Here is a 21,382-nt window from a genome sequence, read left to right on the forward strand (position 1 = left end):
GCCACGGCCGCTTCCTTCCCACTCCTAGCCCTTTCCTGTCCCATCGTCGCCGTTAGACCTATATGTGTCGGTGCGACGTAAAACAACTAGCAAAAAGAAAGATAGAGTGAATAATATTTGTTATATATTAATTTCAAAATCTCAGTACTACAGATATAATCCAAGTGCCTGGGAATTACAAGATTGCATCTCACTGGAGATCTCAAGGCTGAGGAAAGGAGATTATGTAGCGAAGTCATGCCACGTTGCAATCTGCAGAAGAGGAGGGGCAGGGAATAAGATATGTTCGCGGTTTCGCGAGCCTCTGACGAGATTCACAGTGTGTACGCTGGTCTGGCCGGGGATGGAGACACAAGAAGCTCGCCACAGAACGGAACTTCACCCTGGTGAGTTATCTCACATTACTTTAGGCTGTGATCAGATTTGTGTTGTGTCTTATCAACATTCAGTTTTCATCACACACTAATATTTACAGTTCGAGAGAGTATGGGATCGTGCCGCGGCACTTGAAAATGATTAATACAGAGAAAATCCAAACCGACAGATTTAGTAGCAGTTGTTTAAATTCGTTTATGAGCGAAATTTTGGCCCCCTATCCTCCCTTATTTCGGTAATGTTAGGATATTATTATTAACCTGGTGGGCCTTCCGAATGCGGCCTACAGCAGGTTGACATGGCATATGGTTTTTTTTGACACCAACAACGAGTACACAAACAGGCTAAGAGATGGCGCTGGACTGCAAGACGTAGGTGATGACGCATGAGGCCCGTGTACGGTATAAAAGAAAGTGGACCGGGCGAGTTGGCGGTGCGGTTAGAGGCGCGTAACTGTGAGCCTGCATCGGAGAGATGGTTTCGAACACCACTGTTGGCAGCCCAGAAGATGGTTTTCCGTGGTTCCCCATTTTCACACCAGGCAAATGCTTGGGCTGTACCTTAATTAAGGCCACGGCCGTTTCCTTACCACTCTTAAGCCTTTCCTATCACATCGTCGCCATAAGACCTCTCTGTGTTGGTGCGACGTGGAGCCAATTGTAAAGAAAAAAGAAGGTGTCGTGAGAGAGGGCTTAAAATGCGCCTGCAATCCTGCAATGGCGGCATGTCATGCTTGGCCTCCCCGGTCCCCTGATCTCAATCCGTGAGATTATCAGTTGTGGGGTTACCTGAAGTCGCCAATGTACCGCGATCGTTTGACCTCATTAGGGATGGTAAAAGACAACATCTGACGGCAGTTTCTTGCGATACCTACGGATATGCCGTACAGTGCTGTTCACAACATTGTCCCTCTACTGCAGGTACTGTTGATGAATGTCGGCCGACATGTTGAGCATGTCTTATCAATTATTGCTTGTGTATCTTATGAAGCGCCATTTGTTTGTCATTTTGTGTACTTTATTTTTATGTCAATAAAACCCCATGTCATGTCAATAGTGTATGTCAATTATTACCACTCTACCTACAATATTCCGTAAAGTATTTGCCTCGTCAAACGTTAACATACTTTCTGAGTCACCATTATTTTATTATTGTTCATACGGATTAACCAGGGGCCTGAATCTTTGCGGCTTGTCTAGTATGAAGGCAGGTATCCTAAGTGGATTTTCTCTATATATAATATAATAAATATATTATGAAAATTTGTTGAGATTATAATGGTTTTTACACAAAACTCTACATAGATAACATTGTGATTATTTTAAAATTATCCGACTCGTTGGCTGAATGGTCAGCGTACTGGCCTAGGGTTCATAGGGTCCCGGGTTCGATTCCCGGCCGGGTCGGGGATTTTAACCTTAATTGGTTAATTCCAATGGCCCGGGGGCTGGGTGTTTGTGATGTCCCCAACATCCCTGCAACTCACACACCACACATAACACTATCCTCCACCACAATAACACGCAGATGCCGCCCACCCTCATCGGAGGGTCTGCCTTACAAGGGCTGCAATCGGCTAGTAATAGCCACGCGAAATTATAAATTATATTTTAAAATTCACATATTTGATTCCTTCAAGTCAAGATGTCGTTCCCTCCCCTCTGTGAAATTATTCTCCATTAGCTGTTGGGAGTTTGCATACAACTTAGCAACTTAATGTTCTTCTTGTTGACTAACTCTCATCCAGATGTTTGACGGGGCCGGTTGCGTAGGGTCCATTGTGAGAGGCAGCGGTAACGAGAGCCGGGCTGAGTGGCTCAGACGGTTAAGGCGCTGGCCTTCTAACCCCAACTTGGCAGGTTCGATCCTGGCTCAGTCCCGTGGTATTTGAAGGTGCTCAAATAGGACAGCCTCGTGTCGGTAGTTTTACTGGCACGTAAAAGAACTCCTGCGGGACTAAATTCCGGCACCTCGGCGTCTCCGAAGACCGTAAAAGAAGTTAGTGGGACGTAAAGCAAATAACATTATTATTATTAGTAAACAAATCTCTTTAAATTATAAGTTATTTGAATAAATAGAATCCATGGCGGGGGTGGGGGAAGGTAGCTTCCCGAAAATTACTGAATATTTCAACATTAAAAAAAATCCAATGAAAATGAATTAAACTTAAGGAGTGACCCGAATGTCCGTTAACATTTGACGAGGAAATACTTCACTTAATATTGGAGGTAGAGAGTTATTAATTGACACACATAACTGGCCCCATATTATGGGAGGTTTTATTGACACCAAAATAAAGTTCACAGATTGACCAACAGATGGCGCTGGACAGAAACACGTCAGGTACAAATGCCCACATATGCTTGACATGTTATAGAGTTTTATTGACACCAACAACGAGTGCACAAACAGGACAACAGATGGCGCTGGACAGCAACACGTCAGTAGCGCCATGTAGCGACACTGCAGTGGTGGTGGTGAGGTTATAGTTCGAACTTGATGATAGAACATAATGAAGGTATTTTTGCGTGTGTGGTGCGCGTATGCTTGAGTGTCTTTATAAGGACACTAATACAAGTCAATTATGTTTATATCGCTAGTCGATAAAAGTGAACCTTTTTCTTAAGACATTCTGGAAATATTTTGCATGCTGAATTCAAATATCACGCCAGTTTATCCCCATCAGGCAGGAGTTTTATTTCATATTCATTTGAATTTTTACTAATTTGTTCAGGGAACTCTTCATTGTGTAAGACTGGCCTTACTGCAGATGGCAAATTCGCATACGTAACTGTATATTTAGATTTGGATGTGTTTCCCTTAATATTTGTTAAATAAAAATAGCAATCCATTCGATGATCGTTCGATTCCCTCCAAATCATGGAAAATCCAAATTGCATATGATATGTACCAATTTTCCACCCAGTCAACAGTGTAACACACAAAACACAGCACATGTTTGGGGCCCAGCTCTTATGAAAATCATCCACTCGGCAGTCAAAGTAAAGTCCATTACACTCTTTCACAAGTTGCGTGAAATGTCGCCTCGGAGACTTGAAGGTCAGCTCACGACAAATATAGCAGAAATTATCTGCATGATTTGCACACTTTCTTGGCATGATGGATAATCAAAACACTGAAACACAACATACTGTACTCTGTAAACAGAAAAGAAGGAAATATTTCACTACTGATTTTCGTGCTAACACGCTCACAGTCTGCACAATACTGACACATCCCAATGCCAGATTAACAGGTCTGAGCATGTCTACGCGTGTCAAAAGAGATATGAACCTGCCCAGTCTTGTCGTTTGGTGCTTCAGTATGATATTACATATAATTTTCTCAAATGCAGCTTCAATGAAATCGATACGTATACGACTGTAAACAGCTTCAGCTAGACTTGAAAAGTGTATCGGAGTGGGAAACTGAAAATAAACTGTACTTAAATGCAGAAAAATGTGTATCGATGTCGTTCACCAGAAGGAAGACTCCCGTCCACTACACTTACAAGCTACGCGACAGTGATTTGCGATCGGTTTGCGAGAAGAAAGACCTTGGGGTTTTATTCGACCACGAGCTTACATTCAATTCACATATACTGAAAGTGGTAGCTGAGTCGTACAAGACCCTAGGATTCATTATCAGGAATAAAAATCCATTCAAAAACACACAAACTTGCATCCATCTGTTCAATACCATAGTAAGACCAAAAGTAGAATATGCCAGCATCGTTTGGAGCCCTAGGTGTCAATCATATGTCAATCAGATTGAAAAATTACAAAAAAGATCTTTAAAATACTTACAATATAAAAAACTGGCTGCTATCCCCGTATGGTACCCTATAGTGATATCCTTTTAAATTTCGGAGTGGAGAGCATAGAAATTCGCAGACGGAAGGATGCAGTAAAATTTATTTATAAAGTTGTAAACTATGCTATCCAGAATTACTGTCTCTCCTGAATTTCCATGTACCTCGCTTCAATTCCAGAATTAACATAACATTTTTAAATGGAAAAACCAGGACGTGTGCCCATGATAACTCGTCGGTAAACAGGATCTGTAGGATCTTCAACAGTGCTATTCGGAAAAATAATGGCCTTGACTTCAGTTTGCCATTGCGTGAGTTTGAAACTGAACTTCATCGCGCGATTGTATGAAGTCCTAAAAATAGGGAAAATTGTAAGGTGAAGTCCTATAATATTATGTTTGTACGTGTATTGCTTCATTTATTTTGTCATTTTACTTTGTCGTGTGTTGTTCCATCATATTAATATAAGGTTCCTTAGTTTTTAGAAAAATACTTTAATATTTTATATCAATGTTATAGGAGATTAGATAAAATTGTAGAATATAGTTTAGATATAAGTATCACCATATTAATTGTAGATTATCTGACGTAGTTGACACTGTAATTGGGACACTAAGTCCTGTAGTGTGCAATAAATAAATAAATAAATAAATAAATAAATAAATAAATAAATAAATAAAGGCTCCTATGACAAGTAAAATAGAATGCTAAAATCAAAATTTAAAAAGTTGCTGTCACAAAAAGACTGTGCCTGATGGAAAAATTCCGACTACATATCTGAATTCAGTGCAGCAAAATGTACTAGATTCTCTGATCAGATTTCTTGTGAAGAAAATATTGTCACCAAGTGCATTCAGATTGCAGTACACAACAAAATCGTGCATTAAAACACAGAACAAGAACAACAGGATCAAGACAGAGAGTTTTACAGCGAATGGTATGTTCAGAATACAATCTAAAATACAACTTTCGAGTCTTCTTAGAAAATAAATCCAAGAGATCTGTCGACTTTACAATTATGTCTCTGTGAATGTTCAAAATGGCCAACACATTGAGTAGACTTTCATTAGTTTATGGTCAATTTCTATCAATTTTCTTTTGTAAAATTTCCATGGAGTGGGGGTAAGGGGGAGTTCTAATCTCCAGTAATCCCGTCCCTTGGCTACGTCCCTGTGTTGATGGTTGCTGTTTTAGGAGGAAGGTCAAAGGTAAACTTAGGCTACCGTAACACTAATCTTAGGCCGAAACATTGAGGAAGAAAAGAAGCTTCGATCAAAAGAGGTCAGATTGGAATAATAATCATAACAACATACATACATTCATCATCTCTGTAGACCACTATGCCTTTCAGCGTTCAGTCTGCAAGCTTCTGTGAATTTACTAAACGTCGCCACAATCCTCTATTTGCAACTAGTGCTGTGGCCTCATTTAGTTCTATACCTCTTATCTTTAAATCGTTAGAAACTGAATCTAACCATCGTCGTCTTGGTCTCCCTCTACTTCTCTTACCCTCCATAACAGAGTCTATTATTCTCCTAGGTAACCTATCCACCTCCATTCGTCTCACATGACCCCGCCACCGAAACCGGTTTCTGCATACAGCTTCATCCATCGAGTTCATTCCTAAATTAGCCTTTATTTCCTCATTCCGAGCATCTTTCTGCAATTGTTCCCATCTGTTTGCACCAGCAATCATTCTCCCGACTTTCATGTCTGTTACATCTAGCTTATGAATAAGATAACCTCAGTCCACCCAGATTTCACTCCCGTAAAGCAAAGTTGGTCTGAAAACAGGCCGATGTAATGATAGTTCCGTCCGGGAGCTGACTTTCTTCTTACAGAGTACTGTTGATCGCAACTGCGAGCTCACTGCGCTAGCTTTACTGCACCATGAATCAATCTAATAATAATAATCATAATTATAATAATGCTATTGGCCTTACTTTTACGTTTTCGGAGACGCCGAGGTAACGGATTTCAGTCCCGCAGGAGTTCTTTTACGTGCCAGTAAATTCAACGACTAGACGCTGACGTATTTGAGCACCTCCATTTAAAAAAATATGAATGGCATTGGGCCGGACTGAGCGTACAGTTATGGTACCATACATACATGTACATTCCGTAGTTGAAAAGAAAAAGTTATGAATTAATATTAGTCTGAAAAATATTGGCAAATCACAGTGCATAATTGTGGAATAGGGTTTGATAATAGGATGCAAACTGAAGTTGGCAGTGGCGTACTTACGAATAACTTCACCAAAGGAGAGTGCAGATGGTTCTGTTGTTGGGAAAACTTCTTACAGGACACTATGATGTGGTTCGAGTCGGCTATTTCTCGAGGATATTCTGGGCAGTGAGGGTTGTCGAAGACCTTGATCCTGTGTAGATGACTCGGATAGCATCCATGGCCCATTAAAGATGAAAGGAGTCTGCGAGTTAGTTTCAATATTTCTTGAACCACATTTGCGTTGGTATGGTGGGCTGAATTTTAGCATAGTGCTTTCCTCTTGTAACCTGTGACATTTTCCAGTACTCAGACCATTCTCTGTAGACCATTCCCTGTTGTTTGGTTATGGGCAGGAAATCAGAATATGGTAATTGTTTGTAACGGCGGAATTCATAAGTTGTGGCTTCTTTCGCTGACTGAGCACGTCCAAATACCACCGGACTGAGCCAGAATCGAAGCTGACAAGTTGGGGTCAGAAGGCCAGCGCTTCAACCGTGTGACCCACTCAGCCCAACAGGTCAGATTAGAAAGGTGAAAGGTGTAAGTGGTGGTGGTGATTAAGAGGAAGTACAACTGGGCAACCATCGTCTATTAACACTAACCAGAGGCAAAAATGGACGGGATCCCACAACTAGAAAAAAAAAGAAAAAAAAAAGGTATCACCGGGCGAGTTGGCCGTGCGCGTAGAGGCGCGCGGCTGTGAGCTTGCATCCGGGAGATAGTAGGTTCGAATCCCACTATCGGCAGCCCTGAAGATGGTTTTCCGTGGTTTCCCATTTTCACACCAGGCAAATGCTGGGGCTGTACCTTAATTAAGGCCACGGCCGCTTCCTTCCAACTCCTAGGCCTTTCCTATCCCATCGTCGCCATAAGACCTATCTGTGTCGGTGCGACGTAAAGCCCCTAGCAAAAAAAAAAAAAATATATATATAGTGCCTTGGGGAAGCCTCATTTTAATCATTACAGGATCAGATAATGGTTCACCTACTCTAACTCTTTAAGTTGGTTCTAATTTTCTAGAAATTCAGGCAACCATTCAATCTCTATTTTGTCTAGTCCAGTCGGCCCTCACTTTCATCAGTAGTCTTCCATGACCTACCATATCCAAAGCGATACCGTCCATTACTGAATTTAAAATATCTGATATCATCTTGCTGGAAGACTACAAGTTGAGCCTCTCTGCGATAACCTCTCCTAACACCATCTGCACTGTATCAAACCTTCCTCGCAAACATGTATGGTATAATGAGAATATTCTGCCCCAGAGGTTACGAACAAGGCAGGTTAAACTATTATTTTATTATTTACTTTACGTCGCATCGAAACAGATAGGTCTTATGGCGATAATGGGTTAGGAAACCCCTAGGAGTTGGAAGGAATTGGCCGCAGCCTTCATTAAGGTACAGCCCCAGCGTTTGCCCGGTGTGAAAATGGGAAACCACGGAAAACCATTTTAGGGCTACCGACAGTGGGATTCGAACCCACTATTTCCCTGATGAAAGCTCACAGCTGCGATCCCCTAACCGCACGGGCAACTCGCCCAGCGCATGTCAAAACTGGCCTGATTCACAACCTTGAGCTGACGTAACATCTAGAGGCGTTCTCATGCTAGCTGCAAGATATTCAACTCCGTTTAGTACCAGTTCAACACCTGAGACGGTGAAAACAGCCGGTCCCTTCAGAGGTATGTCATAATACAATCTTTTGAATTTTTTCAACGTAAACTCTAGGTTCGTGCAATCTCTTCCATTCGGTCTATTTGTTTGTTTTGTAGTGCATTTCTGTCTAGCCATCATTTTGAATTGACACGTGCTAACGTCCATTTTAACATGTTCTAAATAGTTTGTGTCGAGCATGTTGTACATGATCGAATTTTTGTCAAAATCAAGACTTTACAATAATTGTTAATACTTCATAAGACTACTTGTCAAATCACTTTCAATACTTGACAAGTCTTCAAAATTCTTGAAAGCGAATTAGAACATGTTCTAATCGATCAAACAATTGACAGAATTGACCAATGAAATTCGAGTATTAATGGTGCGCACTATGCCACTAGGCATGCTGGGATTGGTGGGACGGGAATAATAATAATAAAAAAGGGCTGTCTTCATGACGGAGGGATGCTATGTGTGTATTAATTAGTAAGTAGGACGCACATCGCTGCCTATATTCAGCAGATTCCGATAATAAAATGAATAAAATGGCAGCGTACGAGGAGATTGCAAGAGAAATATATCAAGGAAGTGGACATCTTTTACGTTTAAGTACTGTACGGTATCATATAAGTAAACAGTATCAGCAATGATCGATTTATGACGATCTTTGCTTATGATTATTATTATTATTATTATTATTATTATTATTATTATTATTATTATTATTATTATTATTATTATTATTATTATTATTATTATTATTTTCTTTCTTTCTTTCTTAATCGGTTTACCCTCTAGGGTTGGTTTTTACCTCGGGCTCAGTGAGGGATCCCATCTCTACCGCCTCAAGCCAGTGTCCTCGAGCGTCAGGCTATTGGGTCGGCGTGATAGATCTGGGAAGGGGGACCAGTACCTCACCCAGGCGGCCTCACCTGCTATGCAGAACACAGGCCTTGTGGAGGGATAGGAAAATTGGAAGGGATAGACAAGGAAGAGGGAAGAAAGCAGCCGTGGCCTTAAGTTAGGTACCATCCCAGTATTTTCCTGGATGAGAAATGGGAAACCACGGAAAACCACTTCAAGGATGGCTGAGGAGGGAATCGAATCCCTCCCCTACTCAGTTGACCTCCCGAAACTGAGTGGACCCCATTCCAGCCCTCGTACCACTTTTCAAATTTCGTTTCACAGTCGGGAATCGAAGCCGGGTCTTCGGGGGTAACAGCTCATCACGCCAACCACTACACCACAGAGACGGACGTTATTATTATTATCATTATTATTATTATTATTATTATTATTTTACATCGTTATGCCCTACTCAGGAGCACGGTTGAACTTGCTTAGCTGATGTGTTGGCCTTCTTTTCCTCCCAAAATCTCTTCATCCTCTCGCTGAGCTTCTTCCTTCATTCTTCTGCCCAAGTTATAGTAGCTCTGGTGTTGGGTTTGTCTTCAACGTGGTGTTTGTCGATTTTGGTTCTAAATTTACATCTGCCCTGTACAATGTCTTCTGAGATGTTGATTTCTTGGAGATCTGTTTCAATTTCACGAAGCCAGCTGTTCTTGGTTTTTAATGAGAGGGCCCGGTTGAGAATTCTTTTAGTTAGCCTGTTAGTGTTCATTCTGATAATGTGTCCATAAAATTTCAATCGTCTTTTTCGAAAAGTGTCAGAATTTTTTCAAAATGACAATATATCTCCTGGGATGATTTTGTCCTCCATATTCCATCTATACAAACTGGGCCAAAAAATTTTCGTAAAATTTTCCTTTCTTGTTTCCAATGTCTTTGGTTAAAGATCCTTCACCAATGATTAAGGTTTCTGAGGATATTATTATTATTATTATTATTATTATTATTATTATTATTATTATTATTATTATTATTATTATAATGGAATTCCTAAAACGTGTTCATGTAATACGATATGAAATTCCGTTACATTGCTTTATTTTTATTCAGTTAATGTTACGTTGAAGATTAAATTTCCCCATAGCTGCCTCTGTGGATCAGTGGTAGAGTGTCGGCCCCAAGGTAGGGGTAAAAGTCCATTCGACACTCCATGTCGTACGATGTGGGCATGTAAAAGGTCCTCTGGTGACAGATTTGGTGTTTACCCAATAAAATTCATTAAATCTCAGCCATAGACGCCCAAGAGAGTTTCGGTTTACTCGGTCTGCCATCTAGTAGGCCTAGAGTAAAACGGAACGTCGAAATTGACGATCAGACAGCCAAATGCCGTCAAATTGAAATGTCTGCACACGGTAGCTGAGGCCATACTATTATTATTATTATTATTATTATTATTATTATTATTATTATTATTATTATTATTATTATTATTATTATTATTATTATTATTTACAAACGAATGGACAACTAAGGATTAGCTTCATTTCGTCCTCTTTGTGTGGAGTTTTCTCTGTGTCCAATACTCCTTCATGCGTTTGCTGCCTGCTTCCGTTGTTCATCTGTCCAGGTTCTTCCTAGTTCTTCCTGCTGCTTGAACACCTTCCAATTTCTTCATTACCGGGTGAGTTGGCCTTGTGCGTAGAGGCGCGCGGCTGTGAGCTAGCATCCGGGAGATAGTAGGTTCGAATCCCACTATCGGCAGCCCTGAATATGGTTTTCCGCGGTTTCCCATTTTCACACAAGGCAAATGCTGGGGCAGTACCTTAATTAAGGCCACGGCCGCTTCCTTCCAACTCCTAGGCCTTTCCTATCCCATCGTCGCCATAAGACCTATCTGTGTCGGTGCTACGTAAAGCCCCTAGCAAAAAAAGTATTCATTGTGTTCCTAAACGTATTCTTTACTAACAGCTGGACTTTCAAGATGCTTAACCTTTCCATATCCTTCTTCGTTTCCTTAATCCATGCTGTAGTGGTCTTTTTTCTCTCCAGAAGTAATCAAATATCTGTTTGGCAAGTCTGTTTGCGTTCATTCTGTATAGATGTCCAAGAAACGCCAGCCTCCTTTTCTTCATCGTCTCTGGGATTCTTTCCACCTTCTGGTAAACTTCTTTGTTGCTCCGAAGTTTCCATCCGCTTTTCGTTTGGACAGCTCCCCATAGTTTTTCTGAGGATTCCTCTTTCCAGAACCTCTAGCTTCTCCATCTTGTAGCTCATGGACAGGCATTCACTGGCATACAGGCATTTTGTTTTGACCACGGTGTTGTAATGTTTTTGTACCGGGCGGTACACCTCTACACCGTTTATTTAAAAGTTGCGCCAGTTGAAACTCCTCTTCTGGAGGAAGGTTGAACTTTATCTACTCTATTAATTCTCTACTTTCTCAGAAGATGTCACCACGTGGAAAATTTTGAGTTTTTGAACTGTGTCACTTTTGATGTGTTTTTGTTTCGCTTGAAGTAAGAAGTGTGAACTTTCTCGTCTAGAGGACACTACTGAAGATCAACAATAGCGCACCCTAGTGCGGAGTCAAAGAACTATTTTGTTGGAGAAATTTTTATTTCAAAAGTTTGTTTCTTGTTTAAGTTGGCTGGATACCCCTCTTTTTCCCCTTGTTTTAGATTTATCCAATCCCGAATTTCTTTTAGTAATTTCTGACCAATCTGGTGTATCTTCCCCCAACTTGTATCTGTTGCGGGGTCCTATCCAATAAAAACATTGTGGGCGGGTGTTTTCATTCCCCTAACGCCTAGAAACTTCCGCGAGAGTATATAAACTGCTGATTTTAGGGTCTCCGGGCCACTTCTGTTCCATCTTTCAGTGTATTAAGTACATAGCAGGAGGCGGGAAGCGCCTCTTTCCTCGGCGGCGGTCAACAATAAGGTAATGGCCGATTAATAAATTCTTTCTTTTCTTGCTCAGCAGTTTAACTTTCGGGGCGGGTTCTAAGCGTTCAACCATGTAACCTTTTCCTAAAATGTAAAAACAACTGGTATCTATTCTATTTTAAAACGACATATCGGGATAGAGAGTGCTTAACCCTCTCGAGCTCCCACTCACATCGTCTTGAGGTGAACTTATTCTCTCAACCAATTCTTCCGTAATGTAATGTAAATTGCTATTACGTCACCTCTGTAGTATGGGATTAGCCCTTGCATCAGTGGCCTAAGAGCCAAAGTAGGTCTTAAAAACCAAGTGTATTAGGAGTGCAAGTTCGCCTCCTCTCAAATTGTTTTAGAGGTCATTTAATTAACCTGCTTTTCATTTAATAGACCTCAGTAGATTGGGTATTTTACCCCTGTGTTTATGTCCGTTGAGGACAACTTGAAGGTGGAGTTTGGTGTGGCCTAGGAGAGGCTTAAATTAAAGAGCGTGTGGCTCTTTTGGAAACGGAGTGTTGTATGCCTCGAGGAGGCTTTACTGTGTAATTTGGAGCAAGGGCTCCAGGGTTTGATTGGGGTCTTCTGCCCCTTTGTTAAAATTTGTATATCGGAAAGTTGGGCTAGTTGCTCAAAAATTGTGAACTCAGGGCTCGAAGCCCAAACTCTGTAATCCCTGTAATTGTACATTTCAATTGTGTTTCGGCTACTAAGTACCTGTTCTTTGTTATTACTTAATATTGAAAAGGAAATATAACCTTGTTAACTTTTACATTAACTTTGATTCCGTAGTTTGAGACCCATTCACGCCCGCACCTTCTTACACCTCTACCTACCACCAAAACACGGTAACAAGTGGTAGCAGAGCGTGGTTGAATGGGTCTCAATTTAGCCCCTTTTGACGGCGAGACATTGTTTTGATCCGAACTCTAACCATTTTCTCAGTTGCTGGCATTTTTGAGTTTTCCAAAATTGTTCTGTCATCATGCCCGGCCCTCGCGATGTTCTCCTCCTTAACTATTTGCGCAAAGAGGAGTTGATATATGAGTTAACTATCAGAAACGTTCAATCTGGAGGCACGGTTGCAATAGACACTAACAAGCTTAGAGAGTCCCTTGATTTGCCCGTTTCCATCCCCAATTTGGGAGAGAAAGAAATTGACGACTCTCTTTCCACGATCACGGAGAATATTACTGGGCTAGCTTCCGTAGTTAGTTTTTTTGATGAAAATGATCCGTCTCCTAATCAAATTAAGCGTGTGCAAGGCAGGCTATATCATTTTTCGAATAGGGTTAACGATCTGTTGTCTCTAAAACTGAATGATGTTCAGAGGAAGGAAGCTAGTACGCTCCTGGAAAATATTTCCGAATTATCTAATAAGGTCACTCAATTGTTAACTGGGGAAGTTCCTCCCAAATCTGATCAACCCACCATAGTGAATCCAGGTAGTGAGGAAGCGCCTCCCAAGGGAGAAGTTAATAGGATAACCGTTGCTGCTCAAACTATCCCTGCCCCATTGGACAACGAATCTGAACGTCGTGCATCATTGAGTAACATCCGTTCTGAATTGACTTCCTTGCCATTGAAACCTTTACCTACTATGTCACCCGGGTTTAGCAGCTTGCCTCATCCATTGGCAATGTTGCTAAGAGGTATCTCTAAGTTTTCGGTCAACACCACCAGTGAAGTTATTTCTTTCTTAAGGTTTTTAGTTGAATTTCAGGATCATGCCCTCGTATTTTCGCTTTCCCCTTGTCAAATTTTACAAATAATCTATCCTTATGCTATTGGTGTTCTCTCAGATAAAATAGTAAGAGCCATAGCTGAACAGTCATCTATCGAAGATTTCCATGCACATCTGCTTGCAAATTTTATTCCTGCCCGCGCGAGGTCATCTCTTATTCAGAAATACTATTATCGGGTACAGCGCTTGGATGAAAACCTGGCAGACTTCATCCAAGATATTAAGTTTTATACTAGGGTGTTTGCTCTTCACTTCCCTGAGGATCAAATTGTACAAGCTATTGTGGAAGGCATTTCACCATCTTATAGGTCATACTTGTGTTTGCGGTGTGCCCGCAAACTTTCTCTGAACTTGAAGCGTTGGCCGTCTCAGCGGAAGGAGTTAGATACGCCGATTCTTTGCGTGTAGCAAAAGAACCCCGGCCTTCTTTTAGTAATACTCGGCCTCCACCTCGCCGATCAGTTACCCCTCGTAAATGTTATGCTTGCGGGTCGCCTGACCATCTGCGCAATAAGTGTCCTCTGATCAAGTCTAGTAGGGCAAATAATGGAGCTGGTTCATCACAAGGCTGTTTTAAGTGTGGGGCCTTCTCACATATCGCCAAAAATTGCCCAAACTCAAATAGCACCCCCTCCTGCTCAACTTCTGGTGCAAATTCCACCTATGCCAATAATAAAAAGTGACTAGTGGCTTCGGCTGAGTCGACTAATCCATCTTCCCGAGACTCAGCCCCTAGTAAACGGATTGTAAATGCAGAGAACGATCAGCCTTCAAGTTCATCTTTTGAATGCCCTAAAGAATGTCTTAGGATTGCGGCGGATACCCCCGCACCTGTTCCTTTTCTTAAGATTGAGGTAAATAACGAGCCTATAACAGCTCTCTTAGATTCAGGTAGTGTTTGTTCGATTATTGCGGCTGAATGGTATTCTAAATTGAAAACGGTTTGTAAACTTCCTGACTATGTCTCTTCTCCTGTTCAATACGTTTCGGCTAATTCATCTCCATTAGAAATTCTAGGTTCCTTACTGGTCAAAATTCGTGTTTTTAAGTTTACATGGAAAGTTAAGTTGTTTGTGGCCAAGCAATTGTCTTGCCCCATTATATTGGGAGCTGACTTTATTTCTCACACTGGTCTTGTGCTCGATCTGCAGTCTAGGTCGTGCACATTCAAATTTGCTTCTAGTTGTAAAATCCCACTATTAAAGTGTAATTCTGTGTCATGTTCTTCTATGTCGCCTATCCAGGATGAGATGTTGTTAGACCTTAGACATCTACCTGAGAAGCAGGCTGATAGTATTCGCAAACTGTGTCAGTCGTTTCCCGAGGTGTTCTCTGATACTCTAGGTGTTACTGACCTTATTGAATACAAAATTGAGGTTACGGATTCGATTCCTGTCCGTTTTCCACCGTATAGGCTATCTCCACCTAAAATGAAGGCTCTGAAGGAAATCATCGATCAGATGTTGAAGGACGGTATTATTAGGCCCTCTAAGTCAGCGTATTCTTCGCCTATTTTTTTAGTACCGAAACCCCAAGGAGGTTTCAGGCCTGTCATTGATTACAGGGCTCTCAATCGGAAGGTGGTGTTACAATCTGTGCCCCTTCCCGACCTTCATTCTTGTTTTTCATGGTTTCGTAAGGCCAAGTTCTTCACCATCTTGGACTTAAATCAGGCCTATAATCAAATTCCCCTTGCCGAAGAGTCTAAACACCTTACAGCGTTTGCCACGGACTGGAATTTATACGAATACAACCGCGTGCCTTTCGGGCTCCCCACGGGGGCAGCTGTGCTCACTAGGCTACTAGATAGGGTCTTCTCCGACATCAAATTCGAGTACTTATATCACTACTTAGATGATGTCGTAGTATTTTCAGAGACTTTTGAAGAACACCTAGATCATCTGCGAGAAGTTCTCGATCGCCTTCGTAAGGCTGGGTTAACTGTTAAGTTGTCCAAGGTTGCCTTCGCTAAGCCCTCTATGTCTTTCCTAGGGCATATTGTGTTACCCGATGGTGTAGCAGTTGATCATTCTAGAACACAGGCCATCCGTGATTTTAAACCTCCCAAGGACATTAAAGGTATCGCCAGGTTCGTTGGTATGGTGAATTTCTTCAGAAAGTTCATTCCTAACTTTGCTAATAGAGCGGCGCCCTTAAACCTTCTTCGTAGGAAAGGCATCAAATTCGAGTGGGGACCTTCTCAACAAGCCGCTTTTGAAGACCTTAAATTAGCTCTTTGTAATGCCCCTGTACTTGCTATGCCTGATTTCTCGAAGAAATTCATCGTCCAAACCGACGCGTCGTCGTCAGCAGTAGCTGCAGTCCTTCTTCAAGAGACTGAACTAGGGAGGCGACCCATCGCCTATGCGTCTAGGACATTGTCGGCTCAAGAAGCCAAGTATTCCATCTATGAGCTCGAAGGTTTGACAGTCTTATTTGCCTTAGAAAAGTTCCGTCTCTATCTGGAACACGTTAAATTCGACCTGGAGACAGATAATCAAGCCTTAAGCTGGGTCTTAGGTAGGCCGCGTCGTACTGGTCGTATAGCCCGCTGGGCTATTCGTATTTCCGCCTTCCAGTTTGATGTTAGACATATCAGAGGTACCGAAAATGTTGTTGCTGATGGACTCAGCCGTATGTTTCATAACGACGTAGAGACCCACGAACCGGTCGACAGTTCATCACCTTCCGAGTCCATACTATCTGGTGTTAATGCCATCTTAACAGATGCTCCCATGCTTTTTAGGGATATTGAGAAATACCAACGTGAAGATCCGACGCTGGCTCCGATAATGGAAACCCTTTCTTCTGGGGAACATGCTGTCCCTTATGTTCTGAGGAATGGTGTTCTATGTTGCCCTTCGAGGCATGATAAGTTGATGAAAGTTGTTGTTCCAGCGGTTCTTGTACCTATGATCTTCAAATACTATCATGAGACCCCATTGGGGGGGCATCTTGGAATCTTTACAACTCGTGAAAAGATTCGTGAAATGTTCATATGGAAAGGTATGGACGGTGAAATCCGGGAACTTGTAAAAGCTTGTAAATCTTGTTTGATCAGTAAACCCACCATGTCCACTAAAGTAGGCCTTTTGTCTTCTCATCAAGCGTCGCGCCCCATGGAACGCCTGTATATTGATTATGTGGGACCCTTCCCCCAGTCAAAGGGTAATGCCAACAAGTTCATCTTTGTGTGTGTAGATGGTTTTACAAGATTTTCCTGGTTATTTCCGACTAAGCTGGCTACCGCTCAGTCAACTATTACTTGCCTAAATTCTATTTTTGCTTCTTTTGGTCCGTGCCAATACATTGTATCTGATAATGCTAAGGCTTTTACATCTAATTTATTTCGTAAATTCTGTTTTGACTTGTCCATCTCTCATGTAACTACTTCCGCTTATTACCCTCAACCATCTCTGGCTGAACGGGTTAACCGTAATCTCAGGTCCGCACTTATTGCCTATCATCATGAAGATCATTCTAGGTGGGACACGTCCCTGCATTGGTTAGCTTTTGCTTTGAATTCGGCGGTTCATGAATCACACAAATTTACTCCAGCTTCTTTGATGTTTAAGTTCGTTCCCAACACGCCGCTCTCTAACCTCTGGTCTCTAAATGACATTCTGCCCGAGACAATAGATCCGGACAACATTAAAGATCTTTGGAAGAAGGCTAAAGCTAATCTTAAAGTATCTCATGAAAAGGTTAGGGAAAGGTATGATCGTGGACGGAGACCCACCACTTTGAAGGTAGGTGACCAGGTTATGGTCAAAAATTTTGTTCCCGCGGGCAAGCTTGCCCCCAGATTTCATGGGCCTTGTATCATTCTCGATTTTCTTACGCCGGTTACCTTATTGCTAAGTAATCCAGCCACCGAGAGGATATTTAGAGGTCACCTGTCCCAGGTGAAACCGGTGTAATTTCTGTGTTAACTTGCTTCATATTATTCTGAAAGGATATGAAGGTTATATATTTTTTTTGAGTTTCACTTTTAAGGCATTCTGCCCCTTCTATAATATTTTGGTTTTAGATGTAAGCCTTTTGTAAAACCCACCCCGATCCGTTAAACTGCCATCCTGTTCTTGCCACGGCCATTACCACGCTCCCGTCTCCTGCTCCACCTTACACTGTGGCTTCATAATAGTAAATGCCATGGATATCTACACGCCGCTGGCCCCTCAACCTCTCCACAAGCCTGTACCCTCAAAGAAGATGATAGTCCAACACAATTCTGCCGCCTAGCTTTAATGTTTCAGCGCCCCCGCAGCCGCGCAGCGCCGTGCAGCGACTGGGGAGGGGGATGGGCCCCCTCCTCTCCAGCGAGGACTACATGTGCACGGCGAGCCGGAGCTCTCCTCCCGGCCAAGGCTGACGTGCGGCGCACGACCTGCTACTTGCCCGCAGCCTGTATATGTTCACCGCGGGCGCGGCGTGCTTCAACACCTCTGCTCCCCTCATAGTGCGGGCGAGCGGTATCTCAGGGTACTTGAGGGGTCCGAGCGGCCTCCTTTTGGACGCAAGCTGCAACGGCCGGTCCGGCCATCCAACTTCATCAACATCAACTACATGGACAGTTACTATAAGAGATAACTACATTTGGGAATTCTACAGCAATATTTGGTGGACCGTGCAAAAAAATTTTCTTCACTTCTAAGTATTAAAAGTTTATCTTCAGAAATGCAAATTCTACAAACTTAAAGACTTTCATTCACCTGCAACAACAACATTTTGAAACTGAATTAAGAAATCTTGTAAATGCTTCTGCTATCTATCTTCGTATCAACATCATTACTTGGACTTTGTTTCAAACTGATTTCATGTGTCACCCCTGGAGGAACTTTTGGGGGGGGAGGTCTGTACCGGGCGGTACACCTCTACACCGTTTATTTAAAAGTTGCGCCAGTTGAAACTCCTCTTCTGGAGGAAGGTTGAACTTTATCTACTCTATTAATTCTCTACTTTCTCAGAAGATGTCACCACGTGGAAAATTTTGAGTTTTTGAACTGTGTCACTTTTGATGTGTTTTTGTTTCGCTTGAAGTAAGAAGTGTGAACTTTCTCGTCTAGAGGACACTACTGAAGATCAACAATAGCGCACCCTAGTGCGGAGTCAAAGAACTATTTTGTTGGAGAAATTTTTATTTCAAAAGTTTGTTTCTTGTTTAAGTTGGCTGGATACCCCTCTTTTTCCCCTTGTTTTAGATTTATCCAATCCCGAATTTCTTTTAGTAATTTCTGACCAATCTGGTGTATCTTCCCCCAACTTGTATCTGTTGCGGGGTCCTATCCAATAAAAACATTGTGGGCGGGTGTTTTCATTCCCCTAACGCCTAGAAACTTCCGCGAGAGTATATAAACTGCTGATTTTAGGGTCTCCGGGCCACTTCTGTTCCATCTTTCAGTGTATTAAGTACATAGCAGGAGGCGGGAAGCGCCTCTTTCCTCGGCGGCGGTCAACAATAAGGTAATGGCCGATTAATAAATTCTTTCTTTTCTTGCTCAGCAGTTTAACTTTCGGGGCGGGTTCTAAGCGTTCAACCATGTAACCTTTTCCTAAAATGTAAAAACAACTGGTATCTATTCTATTTTAAAACGACATATCGGGATAGAGAGTGCTTAACCCTCTCGAGCTCCCACTCACATCGTCTTGAGGTGAACTTATTCTCTCAACCAATTCTTCCGTAATGTAATGTAAATTGCTATTACGTCACCTCTGTAGTATGGGATTAGCCCTTGCATCAGTGGCCTAAGAGCCAAAGTAGGTCTTAAAAACCAAGTGTATTAGGAGTGCAAGTTCGCCTCCTCTCAAATTGTTTTAGAGGTCATTTAATTAACCTGCTTTTCATTTAATAGACCTCAGTAGATTGGGTATTTTACCCCTGTGTTTATGTCCGTTGAGGACAACTTGAAGGTGGAGTTTGGTGTGGCCTAGGAGAGGCTTAAATTAAAGAGCGTGTGGCTCTTTTGGAAACGGAGTGTTGTATGCCTCGAGGAGGCTTTACTGTGTAATTTGGAGCAAGGGCTCCAGGGTTTGATTGGGGTCTTCTGCCCCTTTGTTAAAATTTGTATATCGGAAAGTTGGGCTAGTTGCTCAAAAATTGTGAACTCAGGGCTCGAAGCCCAAACTCTGTAATCCCTGTAATTGTACATTTCAATTGTGTTTCGGCTACTAAGTACCTGTTCTTTGTTATTACTTAATATTGAAAAGGAAATATAACCTTGTTAACTTTTACATTAACTTTGATTCCGTAGTTTGAGACCCATTCACGCCCGCACCTTCTTACACCTCTACCTACCACCAAAACACGGTAACAGTTTTAATTTGGAATTCCAAGATAAGCACTTTTTATGGTAGATGTTTTTTGTCAAGCCATATACTCTCTCCATTTTTGAGATCCGATCTTCCATTGCAGCTTTTTCTAGTCCATTCTCCTGTATCGTCTCACCAAGGTACTTGAACTTCCTGACCCTTTCTACCCGTCCTATCTCTGTTTCTAGGAATTTTGGCCCATCTTTGATGTTCTGATAGTATAGCAAAGTCGTAAGCAAAAGCCAAGCAGTTGACTTTAATCTCACCTGATTTTCTCCCTAGACAGATCGGGATTATCCCTTGATGTTCAAGTTCTGAGTTCCATATTCTCACTATCTTTTCTAGGACACAGTTGAATAGGAGTGGGGATAATCCATCCCCTTGCCTCACGCCTGTCTTGATATCAAATGATTGTGAGAGATGCCCGAAGAATTTTACCTTCGAGGTTGTACTTACTCCTAGTTAAAGGAAGTGTTCAAATTATGAGGGGAAAAAATATCGATTTTCCACTACTGTACTGTGTCTTTCACAGAGGCGATCCCTTAAGAAATTTCATGGGCCAGACATGGATTTTGTATGTGAATGGTGCTGATTATCGTGTGGTGAAACTGAGCACAGAACTCTTTGTGTGATTATATTTCGTATAAAATATCTATATGTAATATAAAAGGCAGTGTCTTGACTGACTGACTCACATAGTGGCGGCGATTAGGGGGAGGGGCGCCCCCCTCCCCCTTGTGGAAAAGAAATTAAATTTTCATTCCATTTTAGACGCTTAACACCAGGAATTATTTATAAAAAAAATAACAATTTGTACAAACCGTGTTGTATTTTCAGCCAATCCTTTCCTTTACTATCCTTAATTATTAAGACCGAGCTCGATAGCTGCAGTCGCTTAAGTGTGGCCAGTATCCAGTATTCGGGAGATAGTGGGTTCGAATCCCACTGCTGGCAGTCCTCCTCAAGATTGTTTTCCGTGGTTTCCAAATTTCACACCAAGCAAATGCTGGAGTTGTACCTCAATTAAATCTACTGATGCTTCCTTCCCACTCCTAGCCCTTACCTGTCCTATCGTCGCCATAAAACCTAATTGTGTCGGTGCGACGTAAAGCAAATTGTCAAAAAATTAATTAAATTTAATTAAGTTAAATAACTGCAGACAGGATAATAGGGCCTATAGTTTTTAAAACCACAATCACTGGGCAGAGTTAGGCTATAGGAATGACATGCTCGTGCCATGTTTAACAATTGACAGACAATGAATGCGAATGTGGGTATTTCCAGAAAGACTTGGCAACCGCGCATACGGCTAAAGAGCCATGAAGTTTAATTGAGGACATTTTTTACAACAGGGTAATTAGTAAACCACTGCAGTCCGCGAGATCCGCAGATCTTACAGTTTGCGATTTTTATTTATGGGAAAATTTGAAAAATAACGTTTATGCAACAAATCCTCACACTCTAGATGAACTC

General features: G+C 41.8%; 1 protein-coding gene across 1 annotated transcript in view; it reads left to right on the plus strand.

Annotated features, from left to right (window-relative positions):
• The first annotated feature begins 270 nt into the window (after positions 1-270).
• Positions 271-21,382, plus strand: part of LOC137503368 (retinol-binding protein pinta-like) — a 62,934-nt gene continuing 41,822 nt past the window's right edge. Inside the window, exon 1 of the mRNA XM_068230930.1 lies at positions 271-386. Within this exon, the coding sequence (XP_068087031.1) occupies positions 283-386 (104 nt within the window). The 5' untranslated portion in view covers positions 271-282. The remainder of the gene's footprint in view (positions 387-21,382) is intronic.

This window comes from Anabrus simplex, chromosome X, assembly GCF_040414725.1.
Source record: "Anabrus simplex isolate iqAnaSimp1 chromosome X, ASM4041472v1, whole genome shotgun sequence".
Classification (NCBI taxonomy): Eukaryota; Metazoa; Arthropoda; class Insecta; order Orthoptera; family Tettigoniidae; genus Anabrus; species Anabrus simplex.